Raw genomic sequence first — 20,093 nt, 5'->3', positions numbered from 1 at the left:
TACGTATAGGCAATAATTCGCAGACCACCCCTTACACAAGTTTCCTCGGTGACTTCACTCTTCCAAATTGAACTGTGTCAATCAAACCAAAACAACCCAGTAAAGTCTAATATACTGGACCTGTATGGGAGAAAAGACAGAAGTACAAAAATATGAATATAAACTAATCTAAGTTGGTATTGTAAATGGTAAAAATGTCTTGCTTCCTTTAAGCCATTTTACCAATCTCTGTGATGCTCACACCTGGAGTTACAAAACTTTAAAAAGGGTACCCCCTAAATGGGCAAGGACATCTCTGCAAAGGGGTTAACTCGCCTGCATGGTCTACGTTTCCCACAGAATTAACTCAAATTCAACGCAAATCAACTGAAAGAAATCAGGGTTTCACACCATTCAGAACTGTAACAACATAAAACACCTGTGTAAATATAAATAACATTTTAATAATATTTAATTGCTACATCACCTACAAAACAGAAAATATTGGTAGACCTATTAGTGTAAGTTTCATACAAAAATATGGTATTTTCATTGACCTATGCAAAATGCTTGGTTACAAAAATTTGACTTCCAAGTATTTATATAATTAACAGAAACACTAAAGCACGCATGCTCTCCTGTACAAGCACATTGGACTTTTTACACTTATTCAACATGAATGCATTGTCGTTCTGGTTATAATTAAGCCACCCCATGCGTGGAGTAATGCCACAAGCAAAGGCATTTCATTTGCAGACAGGGGCAGCTGGTGTAGGGAGGTATATTCTCAGTTGCCTCATGTTGTCTCATGTAGCAGGTCGGTGCAGACCTGCAGCGTCTGAACAAGTCTCAATCATTCCGCTATAGCGGTTTTCCATTCTCCGGTATTCAAACCAGAACCACTAAGGCCTCGCAAATAATTAAAAAAACAAAATTTGTTTCAAAATGTGAAAATGGGCCGTCCACTCATTTTATGCCTCTCTTTCATTCATCAGACACTGTATCCTCTTGAAGGTGCAGTCAGAAAGGGAAGACCACCGCTAAATACGCATCTCTTATAATTTAGCGGATATTCAATGTTTGGTTTGAATACCGGGGATATGGAATTCCGCTATACGGCCAGAGGATTGAATCCCGCAGGGCTGGGCTCCCCCGCTGCTCCACACCGTGCCCTTATGTGAGCGCGGGCTCGGGCTGGGCGTGGTGCCGCCGGTTCCTCATCTTCTTCAGCTCCTGCGCGTGCTTCCACTTGGCCTTCTGCCGCTGGCGCCGCTCGCGTACCCACAGCGTCTCGCAGTAGCGGTCCAGGCCCGGCGCCGGGCCGCCGCTCAGGTGCAGGTAGTCCTTGTAGCGCTGGCGCGCCTCGGCGGCGGGGTCGCGGGGCTCGGCGTGGGCGGGGTCGATCACGCGCAGGGCCACCCGCAGCAGGGTGCGGGTGAAGGAGTGCTCCTGGGCCGTGCAGAGGTACAGCCCCCCGTCCCGCCGGTGGACGGCCCGGATCAGCAGCCCCAGGTCCGTCCGGATCACCCGCTCGTCCGGCTTAACCTGAGAAAAGGGGGTTTAGGAGTTTGCGGTTTAGGTTTTGGGGTTGGGGGGGAGGGGGGGCGTGGGGGTAAATGCACAATCACACACGATTCACACTGTTCTTTGTGAAACGTCCATTTTAAAAGCAGAGGACTTGAAGAAACATTCAACAGAACTGCTTCACACACCTGGTTTAAGTGGCCCTCTGCTTTGTGTTTCCTCCACACCCATAATTACTTGACTGGATTGGTCATTAGGTCTAACTGGCACTAATGACTGTGTGTTTATGGTGCTGGTAATAACGTATGGGGGCCACCCAGACTATTTGAGTGCTCGACGCAGACCAAATCTTTTCTAGGGGTCGATCAGCAGACCAGGGCATCCATTTTAGGGGCTGGCCAGGGGGCCTGCTGGGTAACAGCTCTCAGCGGCCGCGGGGCCGGTCCTGATTTAGGGGCGGGGTCGGGTCGTACCTCTTCCCAGAGCTCCGACCCGGGACGCTGAAGGAACCAGCGCACCTGGGCCTGCTGGGACTTCGAGACGCACTCCAGGAAGGTGGAGTTGTGCTCCACCCCGAAAATCAGCTTCTCCTCCACCCGATCGCCCGCTGTGGCTACGGAGGACACAGTCAACACAACGCTGTGCATTCCAACATCATTACAACTACATGCAGCATTGCTGTGTGCAATATATGAGGTTTGGGTCAAATCATGCTTTGGAATACTTTAACCCAGTTGGCACCAGTAAAATTCCAGCAGATCTTTAGTACATTCATTTTCCCTCCTTGTTCAGAACAAAATTCAGCAACATTTACTAACTGCCAACCATGTGAATAACAGTGAATAATATGACTCGTGGAATATGTAGTCCATTTAACACTTACTCTCCTCCAAATCCCAGCACTGGCTTGAGGGGTCGCCATGTTTGATATCCTGTCTCCTGGCCCGCCTGGAAACCAAGAGCAGCCATTTAGCAACACTCATCCCTCCATAGAAGAGGCTGAGGGCAGGGCAGCTCATCTTAGCGAAGCACTGGCTCTCATTGGTTGTGTGTGTACGCACACCTGTGTTTGTGTGTGAGTGTGTGTGAATGAATGAGTGTGTGTGTGTGTGCGCACATTGTGCGTGTCTGCATGTGCGTGTGTGCATGTGCGTGCTTAAGCAGTAGAATGCGGTCTGTTTTAGCGCAGGCCTGCAGGGGGCGCTGCTCCGTACCTCTTAGAGGCCTGCATGTATCGGGAGCACTGGGCGCCGTCCCAGGCGCAGTAGGGGTCCCGCGCCAGGCAGCACTCGGCGCACACCTGGCCGTACAGGCTGCAGCGGTGCAGAGACACCTGCGCCAGCCCGTCCCGGGACCCCACGTACAGCTGTTGCTGTGGAGCGGAGAGGCGGGTCAGAGGCGGCCAGCATTTCAGACACACACAGACAGGGCCAAAACAGGGAAGCTAGTGAGTTAAACTGGGACTCCCAGATCAATCAAACCAGCAGGAAACGAGAGCTCCGGTAACAACTCTCTCTCGGCGACCGTCACACAACTATGAGCTGAGATGACCAATGAAAAGATCAACAGAGCGTGGTTTGGGCGAAGGCAGAGAGCACACCGCAAACGTACGTGTAGATTATCTTACCTGTTTGGAGGAGATCTTCATATTCACGATGGGAGAGGGAGTCTGCAATGAATAAAAACCACATTTAATAAAATGACACTTTAAAATAAAGATAAATGCTGAAAATTCCACAGCTTTGATATGTTCCAAACAGCCAATTTGATGTGCCACGCTGCCACATGTCAATGTCTCAAGAGAGTATTTCACATTTGTTCATGATAAATGACAACCATACAGACAATATACCAAATTAAAAATACCTAGTTACCAAGGTGTAACATGACTATTTTTTCTTCACGCCATTAAAAACAGACTTATGTAACCCAGTAATAAAGTAGCATTATGTCTGGCCCGCTTCCTGGACCTGCGACGGACATGTCAGATCCTGCAGGAAACCGCTGTTCTTCATCTCGAAGTGCGAGCCATTAGAACAGAGGCCCCGCCCCCTGACCCTCTCACCTGGAACACCTGCAGCTCCTCCAGAACCACCTCCTCCGTGACCCAGTTCTCCTGCGTGATGCTCACCACCTTCAGAACCGTGCCCACGTCTGACACATGCACACACACAAACATCACACACACACGCACACACACGCACACACACAAACAACTTTATTTCCACCCTATCTAATATGCAGCTGCATATTCCAGTTATTGCTAAAAGGATCAGTTCTCATTGTTCCATATTACACCATTTTGAAACGAGTTCTTATTGGAACGCGCGCGCAGCGGTTACGTCACCTGTCCCCAGGAACATGACGGCGTACTGGCCGTCCTCGGCCGCCACGCGGTCCACGGCGATGCGGGTCAGCCGGTAGTCCACGTTGATGCGGGTGAACAGGGGCCTGCCGGTGACCGGGTACACGGCCTTGTACATCATGGGGTGGTATTTGACGAAGCTCACCACTTCGTCGGGGAAGTCTTTGGTCGTCTTTATCCGAGGGTCATAGGTCTTACTCGGACACTGAAGGGGGGGGGGGGGGGGGGGGGGGGGGAGGGGGGGGGGGGGAGGGAAGGGCACGGGAATGAATGTTACAGATAAACAGGATAAGACAGTGTCTGCAAACCCATAATTTGCATAATTTGTTTTAGTAAAAAGCGAGAATACCATCAGCAAATAAAGATAAAATACTGGACTTGTTATGAAGAAAACACTCCCTCCAGTGGTGAAAAAGACAACGGCAAAAAGAGCGGAAACATCTGCTGTGCAGACTTCATCAGTCTCTGTTTAATATAAGCAGATCTAATGGCAGGGACTTATCCAGTGATTGTTTTTGCAGGGGTTTATTTATACGCTGAGCAAACCTCGTGAGGACCAGCCCAAAGCGGCCCGCAACGGCTCGCGTTCGTGTCGTCTAATTTGTTGAACAAACAGGAACGGTCCACTCGTTATCCCGCCGGTTGCAAAATACACACGCGTGATCGCGCCGCCGTGACAACCACACCACGGCGACCGCTCGGAACACTATTTGTTATTTTCTGCGTTAACCGCGCGGCCTGCAGCGGCATTAATTAACATCAACGAGAAAGGGCCTCTCACAGTCCGCTCTCCGTATCGAACGGCTATAGCGCTGGACCAGATGTTCCATTTAAACAGCCAGCAGGAATAGAGTCCATAAATAACTGACACTCGGCATCCTTCAGGCAGTTCAAATAAACACCGGGTGGGCCTACCAGCTCAGACAAACACAATGCTGCCACTGAATCTCACATCTACTGCGCATGCAACGTTAGCACGCGGTATTAATTCCTTATGAAGTATCCGCGCTCCGACTTTCTTCCTGAAATGACCGCGTGTGTGTGAGAGCAGCTTACGGTCCCGGGCCGGGGGTAGGGAATCCTGCCCTCGTACTCCACCCAGCGATGGTCGGGCCCGTCCTTGTGCGCGTACGGGCCGTTGAAAACGCCGCGGACGTCGGCCATGCTGTACACACACACTGCCGAGCCCCTGAAGATGGAGCTGGAGACACACACCTGCTTCAGTAACTTCACCCAGCCAGCAACCCACACCACAGCTATCAAACGCTACCCACCATATAGCAAATATCACACCATTATTTTATTAAAAATGTAACATTCTAACAATAAAACTGCAAATATATGCTTACATTTAATACTCAAAATAAAGATCCAAGAGATTGAATGTCTACAATGTGAAAAAAATAAAGCAAACTTTGTGTTCAAATTTTTTTTATCTAGAGTGTGCATGCACAGGTACACATAGTGCACACGGAACACACGCTTTACCTTGTGGTGGTGAAGACTCCGTACACAATGGGATTCCTCTCATCTCGAGTTGGGAGCAGAAAAATGTCCTCTGAAACAAAGGAACAGACAGGAAGAGGCGGCCTGTCACTTCCTGTTCAGCACGCACGGAACACAGATCTTAGAGACAGAGGCCCTGTTAAAATGTAGAGCCCCACCTCCCCTCCGTCTCCCCCTCCCTCCCTTCCTCTACCACTTCACACATCTGAAGTGATCGATTGACTCGGTGGGGTTCGGCCATATGGCTTTTACCTGCTTGTGATCTACAGAAAAGGAGAAGGAAGGAAGGAAGGATGGACGAAAGGAAGGAAGGATGGATGGAAGAAAGGAAGGAAGGATGAACAAAAAGAAGTAAGGAAGAACAGAAAGAAGTAAGGAAGAACAGAAAGAAGTAAGGAAGGACAGAAGGAAGGAAGGATGAACAGAAAGAAGTAAGGACGAACAGAAACAAGTAAGGAAGGACAGAAGGAAGGAAGGATGGACAGAAGGAAGGAAGGAAGGAAGGAAGGACACTGAGAGTTCTGAGACACAGCCGGAGTTGCAGGGCGAGACTCACGCAGCTCATCGAAGTGCGTGTCCACCCCGTCCCTCCCCGGGATGGAGCACACCAGCCTGGCCTTCAGGAACGTGGTCCACTTGCTGGTCAGGCTCCTCAAGCCCCCGATGTCATTCTGAAACACGACCGGCACCGCCACCGTGAACAGGGGTGGGACTATTCAAATATGCACCTCACATCTCTGCCTGATTGGTCGCTGTGACTGGATGACGTAAAGCAGTTAACATCACTCTTATTCGTTCCCACGGCAGCTAGGCTGATCTGACAAAGGATTACAGAAAGCAGCAATCAAAGTAAACAATGACAGTTAATCATTTATCCCCGATTAGCATGTCACTACACCATGAAGTTTCTCTAACCAGGGAAACATTTCTTGAAGGGAAGGCAAAGGAATGCGGAGTAGGCTCTCCAGCCATGCTTCTACAGGCCCTGACCTGACGGCTCTATAGACTGCGACACGCACGCTAACAAAGAGGAAAGCCGGGCTCACAGCAAAGCTACGATAATGCCTGCTCAAGAGCATTACAGACCACTATAACATTCTATTTCCCCCATACCATAATCTTCAAAGATAACATTATCCGAGAAAAGATCCGTCACTGACGGGCGCTCCAGATTACCGCAGAAGGCAACGAGGGCGAGTGTGCTGGCGCACAAGAGCTTGGCCTTAGAGCCTGGGTTTGTCATTGTGTGCATTGGATTTGCCCTTGGAGGGGTCTGCCCGAGTGCCGACGACACACACACAATGCTCAGGGTCTGTTCAATCTAATCCCAGTGCGATTCATTCTTACACGCACGCGACCTATTCCAGGACAAATTTGGTCAATTTCAGCAGCTGCTGATGTTCTAAATAGCAAAACGCTTTATTAAATGCTCCACTTAAAGTGAAGTCTCTTGCAATTATGCTGAATAATTGTGGCACCAAACAATAATAGGGAGAAAAAAGCCAGCTGGTTGAAATTTGCTAGCGCTTCACTTTACAGATGCATTCTGGGAACGCGATGCAAGTTTGCTGACCGAGTTGTGAAACACTCTTGCTGTAGGGCTATTCTACGAGAACAGTTTTTTGGATGGATTTCAGAAACACTGACACGATCGATTTCTGTCAGTGACAGACTTCACATGCACATTTCACAGCTGTACAGAACTGCGAGTCTGAGCCACAAGGCACCCAGGGTTTAAAAAAAAAAAAACACAGTTTGAGAATGAAATCCAGAGAAAGTGCTTGGACCTTCACTAAGGCTTTTATAGCCACAAAGTGCTGATTTTAAAAAGCCCCCAATTAAACTTCAACTCCCCGTGTGAGTGCCTAGGACTTTCATTTCTAACCGGCTGACAAAAAGGTGCTTTAAACTGCACCTCTGAAGGCTGACTGAGCGATGGGCCGTCCTGTAAATCAAACCACTTCAACAGGAGTTAACAGGACATAGCAGGCACTTAAAACGTACTGTGCTGAGGAGAAAGTGCAGATGTTTGCTGGACCCTTATGACCAATAGGGGAAGGTGATGATTAACCCCCCCCCCCCCCCCCACAAGGAGCAAGTGGTTGAACCCTCTTTCAGCAGCTTGCAAAAAGAGGAATGTACCAGGAAGCCTCCTTTCCTGAGGGTGGGGGGGGAAGGGGGGGGTGCTTGAATCCGTGCTCTGCCAGGCCCTGCACTGGAGTCTCAGATCATTCAGAGCATATAATTCACCCCCGGCCCACATCACCGTAACAGCCGGCCCCCTGACCCTGCCCCCGCCCCCTGACCCCGGCCCCGCCCCCCAGGACTCACCCTGCAGACCCGGGCCACGCGGGAGAGCACGCTCTTGTCACCGGAGCCCCCGTCCCGAGACGCCTCGCGGAAGAAGAAGTAAATCTTGTCGTCGTCCGGGTTGTAGGTGTCGGAGACGGGATGGGCGGCGATGAACTTGGCCTCTGCGGGAAAGAGGGGAGAGGAGAGCGGATCGCACAGCTGAGCCACCGTCCTGCAGACACCTGGCTTTCAACAGGGTGATCTACGCTCACCACGGACCAAAAAAAGGGACCACTGTACAGTGAGGGAGGACACGGAATAAATCTCCTCTGCTTCCCTTCACCTGAGTTACACCACAGGTGGAAGTCCTGGTTCCCCTTCCACACAAAAACCCTAAAGGACGTCAATGAAATTTTTCAGCATAATTTACAGGGCAGGTGTAAGTATGCTTTTTTAAAAAACAAAAAAAAACAAAATGCCCTTCCTTCCAAAGTCTTCCCTCAGCGAGTCCGCTAGCAGGAGGAAATTTAACCCTTTGAAGAGCAAGTTTTTTGGAAGTGTTCCAGAACTCCACTGCTTTCAATTACCAGCAGTGATTGTGACATCAGCATCAGAATGTTCAGTTAACAGCATTCCAATCACATATCTGTGACCTCACACATCAAAGGGTTACTAACATACAGCATTCTGGCTCTTATCATAGCCTTGGAAACATGTGCAGCAGGGAGTTCCTACTCAGTCAGCGGAGGAGAGCTCATGGACAGAGACTCTTTTGTCAGGGCAGGCTTTTGTGGGAGGTGAGAAAACGCTGAGGAATGAGGAAAAGAGCGTGTCAGCGTGTGGCGCTGCGCGAGACGGCCGGCCTGCTGCAGTGTGCCATTATGACCCACTCACCCTGGAGCAGTGTGTGTGTGTGTGTGTGTGTGTGTGTGTGTGAGAGAGAGAGAGACAGTGTGTGTGTGTGTGTGTGTGTGAGAGAGAGCGAGAGAGACAGTGTGTGTGTGAGAGAGAGAGAGAGACAGTGTGTGTGTGTGTGTGTGTGAGAGAGAGAGAGCGAGAGACACAGTCCAGGGTGTGTGTGTGTGTGTGTGTGTGTATGAGAGAGAGACAGTGTGTGTGTGTGTGTGTGTGTGTGTGTGAGAGAGAGAGAGAGAGAGGGTGTGTGTGAGCACAGTCCAGGAACAGGGTTGAACAGTATTAAATCCAAGGGCACTGCAACACCAGGGACCCACACTGTCTGTCTCACTGTGTGGCCCTGATGGAAACTGTTCCATGGATGTTTAACAGAAAATAAACCTTTACATCCGCATACAGAACCCAGTCAGAACACATAACATAAAGAGCCCCTACAATAGGGTCTGTGAGAATTAAAACCGCAGGGAAGTTATTAGGTTGGAGGCACCAATCATTTATGAATCAGCTTTTAACTTGAGACTGATTTAGAGGGGGCTGTGTTTGTCCAAGTAACACACTTCCCCGGGTTTGTTCCCAGTTAAATTTTATTACCTTAATGACTGTTTAATATACTGATTTTTCCCCAGGAAACATCAAAGTAAATGTTGTGTAAATGTTTTTTTTCCCCTTGGTGTAGAAGCCGACGTGAACAGGGCGTTGTACTGGATTCGTTCTGGGGGCGGCCAGGCATGCGGGGATTAGGACGCGCCCGGTTACCGTTGATCCAGTAGTGCTCGGATATGTCCGTCCTCAGGAAGTGCTGCGGCTCGTGGGCGGGGCCGAGGGAGCGGGTGAAGGTCGTGTCCTTTCCCAGGAAGTCGGACGCCGTTCCCGCGTACAGGTACTGGTCTGCCAACGAAAGCGTTTTTTTTATGAAACCCATCACGGCACCGCCTGGCGGATCGGCTCCCCAACACGAGCGCCAAGAAGCAAACACTTAAAAAAACCACAAGAAAAACCTCACCGGTTCCAAAATGACTACACCTTTTTTGTTATTCGATTCACAAATAAATACAGTTCGTGCAGGGAGGGTGGCGGGTCTCCAAGGTAACGTCCTTAAGAAAAATCACAACAGAGGGCTGGGGCTTTACCCAGTCATACACAGAGGTGGAAAGTAAGTCCAGGGGTCAGAAAGTAAAAGTGGGGGCAGGGTGAGCTGGGGGACGACGAGCCAGGGACGAATCACACGAACACGACTATCAGTGCACCAGGCTACCAGCGCACAGAACAATTACAGGTTTGTGCGCCCTTTATAACTCCTGATTTCCCCTCATTAATCAGAAGGCCCGATTTCCAGGCCGCAAATATCTCTGGAGCCTCCAGCATTGGGTTTGTGGACATCTGGCATTATTGGGACCGACATTAAGGGACTGAAAAAATCAGTACTCCCTGATTAAACAGGGAAAAGTAGCCCCCTTGAACAAGCACACGCAGTCGCCGCGGAAACAGCTGGGGCGCCGGGCACAAGCAGCGGTTCATCTTAATCAGCCGGGCTCCGCCCTCCCAGCGCTCTTCAAAGCCCCCCCCCCCCCGAATTTTTTCTCACCTGTTAGAACAGAGGCGAACGGCTGGCGGGGATCAAAAGGACACTTCAGCCGCCCGGATTCCACGCTGTTCGGGAGGAGGTGGAACACGGTGTCCTGGGGGGGGGGGGGGGGGTAGGGGGGGCAGAGGGGTTAGATACGATTTACAGCTCGACATCTGTCCCACCTGCACACACACACGCGTGCGTGAAAAAAAAAATAAAAAAGCTTTGGCAATATATCAAGCGTCACGCCGGAGAGTCCGTGTGCCTTGGGAACGCACCTTTCACAGGACAGAGGCATTCCCCAAGTCCCCGTTACATATCTCACACCCCTTACTGACACAGTGTGATCTGAGCTATCAGCGCTAGTTTGCTTTAAGGTTCACTGGATCTCCGGCATAATCAGCCTCCTCAGCACAGAGACCATAAAAGCCTGAGGCTGTTCTGTGAGGGCTCAGCGCAGGGACTCTGTCCTCATTTACCAGGCCCTCTGAGCTGAGGGCCAAGCCACACTAACTGCTGGGGAAACAAAGTGATGAGGAGAATGTGTTTGTTTGGTTTTTTTTTGCTCCCAAACATTTTGCTTTGAGCGCTACCCAAAAAAACATTTAAAAACGAGTTACAACAAACATTTGAAAACGTGGCTTTGATGCAAAGAGAAATAAACAGACGCGCACAAACGCACACCGCACACACACACACACACACCCTTACACTTACACTCACGCACACACACACACACACACACACACACACCCTTACACTTATACTCACGCATGCACACACACAAACATACACACACACACACACACACACAGGTCCCCTCACTGCCGGGCGGTTCCTGAGGGCCCTACCTCTCCTTGGCCCCTAATCTCCAGGAAGGCGCACAGGGGGCTGAAGGCCCCGGTCCCGCAGGCGTACACGTGCGTCCTGTTGTAGCTGTGCAGGACCCGCACGAAATTAGCGCACTCCGTCTGTAGGGGGCAGCAGCGAGACACTCAGGAACGGACAGACGGAGATAAGCACAATAATAATACATTCTCCAATCAAATATACACACTTTCCATCTACCATTATGATTTTGCAGGAAGCATGGCTGTGGGCACAGGGCACGTCGAGGCAGGTTCCCTGACAAAGTCAGCACTTATCCCAACAGTCACCACGCAGACACAGACGTCAAGGCGCGGATTGGGTTTCATTTGCATTTCTCACGAGAACTCAGCGGGTTCCTTTGGACGGAAACCCGCAGGGGCCTGGATGAGTGAACAAACACACATTTTCCTCTTTTCCCTTCCCCCTGTCACTCTCTCCCTAAACAGCCCTGCCGATAAATAAACCCAATCAGAGCCACTAAAAGCCCGTGAAGTGGGAGGGGCGGGGCTCCCGTGTCCGACTTACGTGCGCGTTTTTGCCGGCGAGTTTGCACATCTCCACCGTGTCTCTGGGAGCCGGCCAGCTGACCTGTGCGAAAGACACATCAAAAACGAAAGTTTTCCGTAAACAAGGAGGGTTTCTGCCGACTTACTCCCACTCTGCTTATCAACAGGGGTTTCGTATTCACACACTAAGAGGCTGTGAAACTCGAGCACCGCAATATTCAGCCGTCACTGACTGCTGTATGGAATAACATGGTACAGCATTTCAGCACCCACTTTTTGTTTAAAAAAATAAAAATAAAACCTCCCGGATTTCCCCACTTTAAAAGCCTTGGAGAGCAATGGAAAGATTTTGCAATACAGTACGAACAAAGGACGCCCAGTAAACATGCACAATGTGACCCTCAGCGTTCAGAGGGAAGGGGTTTCCTGTGAAGAGGCATGCGGGTAAAGGGCACGGGTGTCACCCTCACCTCCGCGTGCGCACACACGTGCTGTGAAAAGTTCAGCTGCTTAACATGCAGACCCCTGACCCTCGCTGAGGGGAGTCCATCACCTTCTGTACCAAAAGGCCCAGGGGAGCCCGTACAAAAAAAAGCCCTTATAATTGCACACGCTCAGACACTCCGCTGAAAGGCCTCGTTCTGAGGTGCTTTAACCCTTGTGAGGTCACAAATGTGTGATTAGAACGTTCTTAACGGAACATTCTACCGCTGATGTCACAATCACTGCTGGTAATCGAACACAACGGAGTTCTAGAACACAGACGTAGAACTCTGGAAAAAAACATTAAAAAAAAAAAAAGAAAACATTGAAACCCTTCAAAGGGTTAAGGAGTGGGGAGCGCTGAGCCAGGCCAGCTATGACCAAGGGACGGGAGGTCCAGGGGTCTCGGCTGCGCCCCTAAATCCCACCCATTAATCCGAGGGACAGGGTGCCGCGCGGGGTACAGCCAATGACGCAGAAGCCCCGAGGGAGGGAGGGGGGAGCGTGTCCCATCTTAATCGGACGCAGCGCATCTGTTCCCACGAGCATACGGCCGGCTTTTACTGTAGTCTGCCGTACTGTAGCCCCAGGCTGCGATCTGAAGAGCTTCACGTAGCCGGAGCCCGGATGCTAAGAGCGGACTGCGTTATCTGATTGAATTATCTCTCTTACTGTCAGACGGATCGGGAGAATGAGCAGAGACGCTGCACAAGCCCGGAGACCAGGGCCCACAGCACTGGTGGACATTAACTAATGTGGGGCTATTCGGTTTGTGATGATGCCGCTCGTCCGAAATTTGCCAGTCTGGCAGCGAAGCTCTCGCCCTTCTAAGAACAGACAGTGATATGGACCACGTTTCACAATGCAAAGGGATCAGCTGAAACCTTTCAAATTACTGAGCAGAAGATAAATAGATCACTAATGGTTGCCAATGGCAACCAGACACTGATTACTGTCGGTCTGTTATCACATCGTTGGTCTTTTCACTTTGTGCACGTTTGTACTTTATCATCTAAAAGCATGAGCAATATATTTAAACGTAAGCCTCCGTTTTTGAATTTTTAAAATTCTGTTTCTTATAATGTACAGGAAATTTCCTTGCGGTGTACATTTTGGCCCAAAAAAGTTAACCTTTTTTAATTCCTTCTAAATTTAAATATGATGTATCGTAAACAGCCACAAGAGACTGCGTGTTCTCAAGGTTGTTTCCCAAGATGCCAATGGAAATTAGCCGGCTAAACCGTTGCGTGGGAACCTTTTCACATAATCGGATGGGATCTGCATTAATTGAATTGTGAAAGGAGGAGAGGGACAGAGAGACAGAGACCAAAAGAGAGAGAGAGTGTGAGAGGAAGAGAGGGACAGAGAGAGACAGACAGAGACCAAAAGAGAAAGAGTGTGAGAGGAAGAGAGGGACAGAGAGAGACAGACAGAGACCAAAAGAGAGAGAGAGGGGAAGCACGGAGAGAACGTGTGGCTTCCTGCATTCCACAGCGAGGAGAAGAGAAACCGCACTTCTGTACAGATTCCAGGGTCTGTAATTGCTGTAATTATCTCCATGCACACGAACGATGCTGCAACATGGCTGTCTGCAGAAATCAAGCCCAAGAAGCGGTCAGCTTTCAAAAGAGTCAGAAAACAGCCGGGTTAGGCGGCCAAGTCACAAAATCGTACACTACACTGTGGCAGATATTAACAATTGCATTAAAAAGAATGATGCACAATCTTTAAAACCACACATAACTCCTGGGATTTACACACAGCTCTTCTAGGATTTAGAAAAGAAAGCAACCGCAATACTCGTTTGGCAGGAATGCGCTTTCTGCACGCTTGCGAGATGCGCACACAACAGTCTGCGCGCCCCGAGCCTTTATTTATTTAACGTGCGAATCCCACGCGCGGGGACGAGGAGCGTCCCACATCCGCGCCGCGGTCGCTATCGGCGACGAGGAAGCGCCGCTTTCACAGCCCGACCGGACGTCTAAACGAGCGGATAGAAATCAAATAAACGGCCCCCTTCTCTCTCTCGCAGGGACAGGCCGCAGCTGCGTAAACACATCGGGTGCTGGGGACGCCAAAGTGCCTACTCCACAGTCCACAGGGCGGGCGGCAGCTGTGTTTTCGGGAAGGCCTCGTACCGGGCGTCTGGAGAAGGGCTATGCGGAGGTGGTAATGGACATGACCTTCACACATGCCAGGGCTGGAGATACACAGTGGAACTGCAGACTGGGGGACTGGGGCCCAGATTACCTTGTGTATACATCCAAGTAGGCCAGCGCTGCCATTTTTTACAGTGAAGACGTACCAGCTGCCCTGTGCATGGTCACAGCGGGAGTGCCGACTGGTTTTCAGAATGTCCATCTGTCTGTAACCACCCAACCGCGGATCTGCGGACCAATCAGGACAACGTGGTGCTACACTCTTACCACGGAGCCAGAAAGGCAGTAAATTTAGTGAGCTAAATCCCCAAAAGCACACTGGGAAGCAGTGAAGGAGGGCTCAAAGGTGATTGACAGCTGCCGCTCTGTGAGGTGGGTCTGCGAGAACCTTGTATTTCACGTGCTTTTCCTTTAGTGCGGGAAACAGGAAAACTTGAGGCGCGCGTCCTCCTTCGACACGGGCCTGGTCTGCAGGCGGCCGACCTAATCTAGAGCCCCTCTGTGGGTGATAAACGCGTGGGGGACGGCGTGCTGCGCGGTACCTTCCTGGGGTTCCTGTTGAGCTGCTCCAGGTCCAGCAGGAAGACGTGGTCTCTGGTCCCCAGCAGCAGCCGGCCCCTCTCCTCGTCCAGCAGCAGGCTCTCCACCTCCCCCCCGCCCAGGAAGGGGGCCACACTGCCGGAGACCAGCAGCTCTGCAGTGCACACAGGGAGGAGAGAGTGAGCGCTCTGAGTACTTACAATGAATCACTCACTCCTGTGGAGCTGTGAGCATTTACAATGAATCACTCACTTCTGTGGAGCTGTGAGCATTTACAGTGAATCACTCACTTCTGTGGAGCTGTGAGCATTTACAGTGAATCACTCACTTCTGTGGAGCTGTGAGCATTTACAATGAATCACTCACTTCTGTGGAGCTGTGAGCATTTACAGTGAATCACTCACTTCTGTGGAGCTGTGAGTACTCGTGACAAAATTAACCACTCACCATTCACACTCCCTGCAGTGAAGAGATACACACACACGCACGCACACACACACACACACACAGAATGTACACACACATTCAGTTATACAGTTATCCACACATACACAAGCCTACAGATATTTACCCACTGACCCAGCTGGACGCCCGCACATGCAGTACAGTACGCTCACACGACCCCCGCTTCCTGCACAAGGTCCCTTTCGCGATTAGGGGGGTTTATTTCTCTTAGAGGAACAATGCTTTACTTTCAGCGCTTTTACTTTTTTACTTTTAAAAGCTCGGCCCCAGCTTTTTTTTACTGGATTCGTTCCACAAAATGGGGTCTTCTGAGCGCTCGTACAGGGAAAATAAATAAACGGCCAAAATTAGAGGGCGATTATTTTGATTGTGTTGAGAAGACAAACCCGCGACGCTTGGCCACGAAGTCTTCCTCCGACGGAATGAAACCTTTCTTGATGAGCATTCCCACGTGCGAGGAGAGAGCACACATTCTACAGCAGAGAGGCGTCCCTCACTTTTCGACCGCTGAAAGAAATGCACGCAGGTCGAGGCGAGGAAGTCAGGGCTCACTTTACCATGCAGGTATCCTCAGGTAACGCGCGCCAACGCGGGTCTTATCGCGCAGCCGAGGAGGCTAACGGCAGCGCTAACGATAACCATCTCGCCAGTGTTGCAGCGAGACCGAATGCGGTCTAGCATCAGGCCCGCCTTGCACGCCCATCGCATCCGTCAAACTGCCGTCATTAAAAGCCATTCCAACCCCACATAGCTCCCGGGTACGTCTGTCAGCCAGAAGCTCAGATTATACCGTGATCAAAGTTCCAGCTCGGATAGCAAAGAATCCAAAATATCCAGTGAAAATGGCTACCTTTATCACGCAGGCAGATAAATTATATCTCCTCAGGAGATGGATATCTCGGCTCAACTCCAGCCAGGGGTTGGGTCCAGATAATGCTGACAGGCGTGAACAGGCCAATCAGCATCATGACTTTGCATTTATTAACCAATCAATGGCATTTAAATGAATAAATACACCAATAAAGTGTAATCACTTTGAGTGCTTTGACAAGGTAGCAGCCCTAAAAATGTCTGTGTGATATAAATGTAGAGTGATTCCTTTTCAGCTGCAATTGCAGGGTATACATCAGAGATGTCATATCGTTAAAGTTCAAAGCAAGATTTTAACACATGAACTTTAAAACCATAGCAACGGAGTTAATATTTTGCTTTTGGAACGAGTGTGAATTTCCTGTCAGACTATGAAAAAAGACTTCGAAAACTTTGCTGCTTTCGAGCAGCTTTCAAACATGTGACCTACGTAAGGATCAGCAGAACCACATCAGCGAGCTGCTCCAAGATCAGCATCTGGGGAATAGCGGCCTGTTTCACAAAGCAGGGTTACCAAGTTAGCTGGATAACTCCACCAAGTAAAACCAGGAACAGCTCTTTTTTTTGCTTCAGTCCAAGTTCCAGATTCCGGGTTCTGGTGGGTTCCGGGTTTTACTCCAGTGCAGTTATCCAGTGATTAACTCAGTAGTCCTGCTTTGTAACACAGGCCCCAGGAGTCAAACACAACACCACGGCCCTCCGGAGAGAAGATAACACCACCGTGCTGACAACTGACATCTCCATCAGACCCCCGGGGGCCAGGGCTTAAGCAGGGTATTTGGCATCAATATTTGCACATCTACGACCCCCCCCAGAACCCCCCCCCAAAAAAAGAAAAAAGCAAGGGGAAGAAACTGGACAGATTAGCAGAGTTGGACCGAGTCTAATCTGCTCTGCAAACAGGGTGAGAATGAGGCTCAGGGGCACTGAATGACTCTGCCCAGGGCTCCGGTCCAACCAGCACTACATCAACAGGGCTCCCGAGAGACAGGCCTTTTATACGGACTCAGCACCCCCCCGATTAATGCCGCCACTGAGGGAGTAATCCGCTCGTTTGTTTGCGCTAGGTAGCATACCGCGGGCGGCCCCGTCCCCCTAACCCGAATCACCCGCCATCGGCCGATCGCTGCGAGAGAAAGACTCACAGCGCCACTCGAGGCACGTTCCGTGTTCTTGGCTGCCGCGGAAGAGGCCGAATTGCTTTCTGACGGCCAATTAGAATCGACTCTGAAACGCATGCCAAATAAAGTGAAGCAGGGTTCAGATTTTGGACAACGGTGTATTGTGAAATAGGAACTCTCAACTTTACCAGAACAAATCCATGTAGATAATTCTAGAAGCGACGAGCACTCTGGAAAACCAAATGACAGTGTCCATATTTTTTTTAAAGTATTCTTCCTAAACTTGGTTTTATTAACCCGTTAGACTCCCACCTGTCTTAAAGGGAACAGAGACCGCATGGGAAAGACAGACTGGTGAAGAGAGAGAGAGAGAGACGTGCTCGTCCCTCTGACACACTGCACTGGGAAACCATGAATCAAAAGTTTAATGTGGGCTTCTGAGGACACGCAGAGTCTTTCAAAAGGGAGTCCGTTTCAACCCTTCCTTTTTACACACAGAGGGGGACTGGAAGGGATGACCCAGCGATTGGCAATAAAATTACTTCATTAGAATGACGAATGGGGCGATGCTATTTTCCTCCTAACCGGTTTTAACTGGTTTTGTGCAGGGGGGACACTCCCAGATTTGGAAAGATTGGCCAGGCTAACGTCAAGTGCCACACGTGCTGTGGCTCATGTTGTTCCGTCTTAGAGACTATCCACCCAGCTAACACAAAGCGTGCTCACTATGTTCCTGCCACGTAGCGCCAATGCTACAAACGCTGACAAAACATCCCAGTAACATTGCGAGAACGTTTTGCGTTAGCCGAGTAGCCCCCCCGCCTCCCTTGTAAAGCTGTCCTGGGTTACGACCGTAACCTCCCTCTCTCTCTAGTCTCGCTAGTGTGCGTTACAGGTATCTGTAAACACAAATAATTCACGCTGTTCTGGAGACATGTCTACAAAGGCTCAGCTTCTTGTAAAATAACCAATCTCTTTTAACTTCATCTCTGGGCCTTGTAATCTAATGGCAATAAACCTTCAGAGAAATACTGCGAAGACGAAGAGCGATAAGGGAGTAAACGTGCAGGAATGAAAGCACCAGCCAGTCCTATGATGTATAATCTATGATCTTCAGCAGTAAAAAGGAATTACGTTTATGATTTGTGGGGTCATTTCTTACTGCATCTGAATCTAAAGATTTACAAGTCTTTTCTTTTTTTTTTTTTTTAAACATAGATCAGTTGCAGCATCAGAAGAAAAGTAAATCACCTATAATCTGACAGAAAATATTTAAATTGTTTCAGGGCTGCTGTTTTTGGGTTTGGGTTAAAGGAAGATGCAGATGCAGAACCACAGCTGATTTTCATTTTATTTTTTTAAATTCTGACAAACAGAAGCAAACGCAAGACTATACACTGCAATACAGGTCCCTGAATTTCTGTGAAGGACAAATTTAGAAACACCCAGAGGGAAGATGAACTCTCCTCTTAAGGGTTTTGCCCAAAAATATTTTCCACATTACATAACCCTGATTGCGTGGGACGTGCTGTGAAACAAGGCTACAAACAGAGAGGGAGTGTTGCGCTGGTCTCCTGTGTGAATGGGTTCTGACTGCAGGGAGACACCAAAAACCCACTGCATACATCCCCTTTGATCACAGTGCAATGTTTAAAAAAGTAGGGAGAAATTCTCTAACCTTGAAACATCTGAAATTACAAAGCGTGTATAGAAATCTATCTATTTTTGCAGGCTGAATTGATCTGTTTAATGATATTTATTCCATGTGTACTGTAGGATATTTAAGACTGATTAAGAAAAGACTACAGTATGAGAGACAGTTTTTTTTTGGGGGGGGGGGGGATTCTGAGTGAGATGTTTGACCACCATACCCAAGTTGTTCCGAGGATAATTTACTTCAATCCTCTCTGAAGCAAAAGCGCTTTCAAACTTTAGCGGGCCAACATTCCTGGGTCCGGGAGGCATGCTGTTTTTGAAACAGGGCATTTGACACGGGGGGGATGACGGATTTAAGGACGGATATCGCTCTCTCTCCGCCCGCGCCGTGCTGGAAGACCGATAGCGATCACACGGTAAGAGGAAGAGCGTTCGAGCGCAGGGGTGGGATATCACAGCTGTGCAAGCCTCTGGATCATAAACCGAATGGAAACTGTCCTCTGCCAGCAGCCTCAATCATCATTAGCAAATCTGTAGCTGCGCAGGACTGATCCCCTGACTGACTGACTGGAGGAAACAGCATGGCTCATTTCCCACCCCCTGTGACATTCATGTGATTTCCTCTGTAGCAGGGCCAGAAACGCACTGGCACATAATGCACTGTCATTCAACCATTTTCTTACAGAAACACAAAGTAGAATGGCGCTGACCGAAGCTAACTCTCTCTGTCGACTGTAGCAGATGGGCTTTCGGTTCAATAGGACCATTGTCCGTTTCTCCACGACGACGACGACGGCGGGACAATGCGGCTTTTGAACGAACGCGGGGTAACAAACGATCGGGATCGATCGACAATTCCCCCCCCTTCCCACCTAAATTCCAAACGTTAGCATTTAGAATGTTGGCAGCAAAAACCTGTTTGGGTACCGCCAAGAACAGAAGAGCCGCGGCGTGCATTCAACTGGCCGTCTGAAAAAAACCCCCCAAAAAAACGTGGTTTTGTTTGAACGACCCATCAGCGCGGACACTGAGGGATTAAAGCGCTTCCCTTCTCTGACCCCCCGGGGAGTTTTAACAGGGCCACGTCTTTCGCAGCGATATCTCCGAGCGTCAGCGCGCAAACAGACCCGGACGCCCGGAGGTTCGAAAAGTGCGCCGTCACAATGATAAGCTAAGTCAAAACACAGGGCGCGTGCCGCTGCGAACCTCACAAATCACATCAGAGAGCCCCCGAACGGCAGCTTAAATTCGCCCTCTGTGAAAGAGGCCCTCCCG

At 49.7% G+C, this 20,093-nt stretch overlaps 1 protein-coding gene across 3 annotated transcripts in view; it reads right to left on the bottom strand.

Annotated features, from left to right (window-relative positions):
• Positions 1-423: 423 nt before the first annotated feature.
• The window catches only part of sema3d (sema domain, immunoglobulin domain (Ig), short basic domain, secreted, (semaphorin) 3D), a 132,074-nt gene continuing 112,404 nt past the window's right edge, over positions 424-20,093 (bottom strand). For all 3 annotated transcript variants that reach the window (XM_035401877.1, XM_035401878.1, XM_035401879.1), the window contains 16 exons: positions 14,709-14,860; positions 11,544-11,606; positions 11,000-11,119; positions 10,167-10,260; positions 9,338-9,469; positions 7,706-7,848; positions 5,931-6,045; positions 5,357-5,426; positions 4,925-5,069; positions 3,851-4,073; positions 3,569-3,657; positions 3,131-3,172; positions 2,718-2,875; positions 2,387-2,451; positions 1,977-2,116; positions 424-1,524 (listed from right to left, as the gene is read on the bottom strand). In XM_035401877.1, coding sequence (XP_035257768.1) covers positions 1,153-1,524; positions 1,977-2,116; positions 2,387-2,451; positions 2,718-2,875; positions 3,131-3,172; positions 3,569-3,657; positions 3,851-4,073; positions 4,925-5,069; positions 5,357-5,426; positions 5,931-6,045; positions 7,706-7,848; positions 9,338-9,469; positions 10,167-10,260; positions 11,000-11,119; positions 11,544-11,606; positions 14,709-14,860 — 2,123 coding nt within the window. In that variant the 3' untranslated portion in view covers positions 424-1,152. The remainder of the gene's footprint in view (positions 1,525-1,976; positions 2,117-2,386; positions 2,452-2,717; positions 2,876-3,130; positions 3,173-3,568; positions 3,658-3,850; positions 4,074-4,924; positions 5,070-5,356; positions 5,427-5,930; positions 6,046-7,705; positions 7,849-9,337; positions 9,470-10,166; positions 10,261-10,999; positions 11,120-11,543; positions 11,607-14,708; positions 14,861-20,093) is intronic.

Source organism: Anguilla anguilla, chromosome 19, assembly GCF_013347855.1.
Source record: "Anguilla anguilla isolate fAngAng1 chromosome 19, fAngAng1.pri, whole genome shotgun sequence".
NCBI classification, from domain to species: Eukaryota; Metazoa; Chordata; class Actinopteri; order Anguilliformes; family Anguillidae; genus Anguilla; species Anguilla anguilla.
The sequence above is the reverse complement of the archived record's forward strand: the minus strand, read 5'-3'. Positions and strand labels throughout refer to the sequence as shown.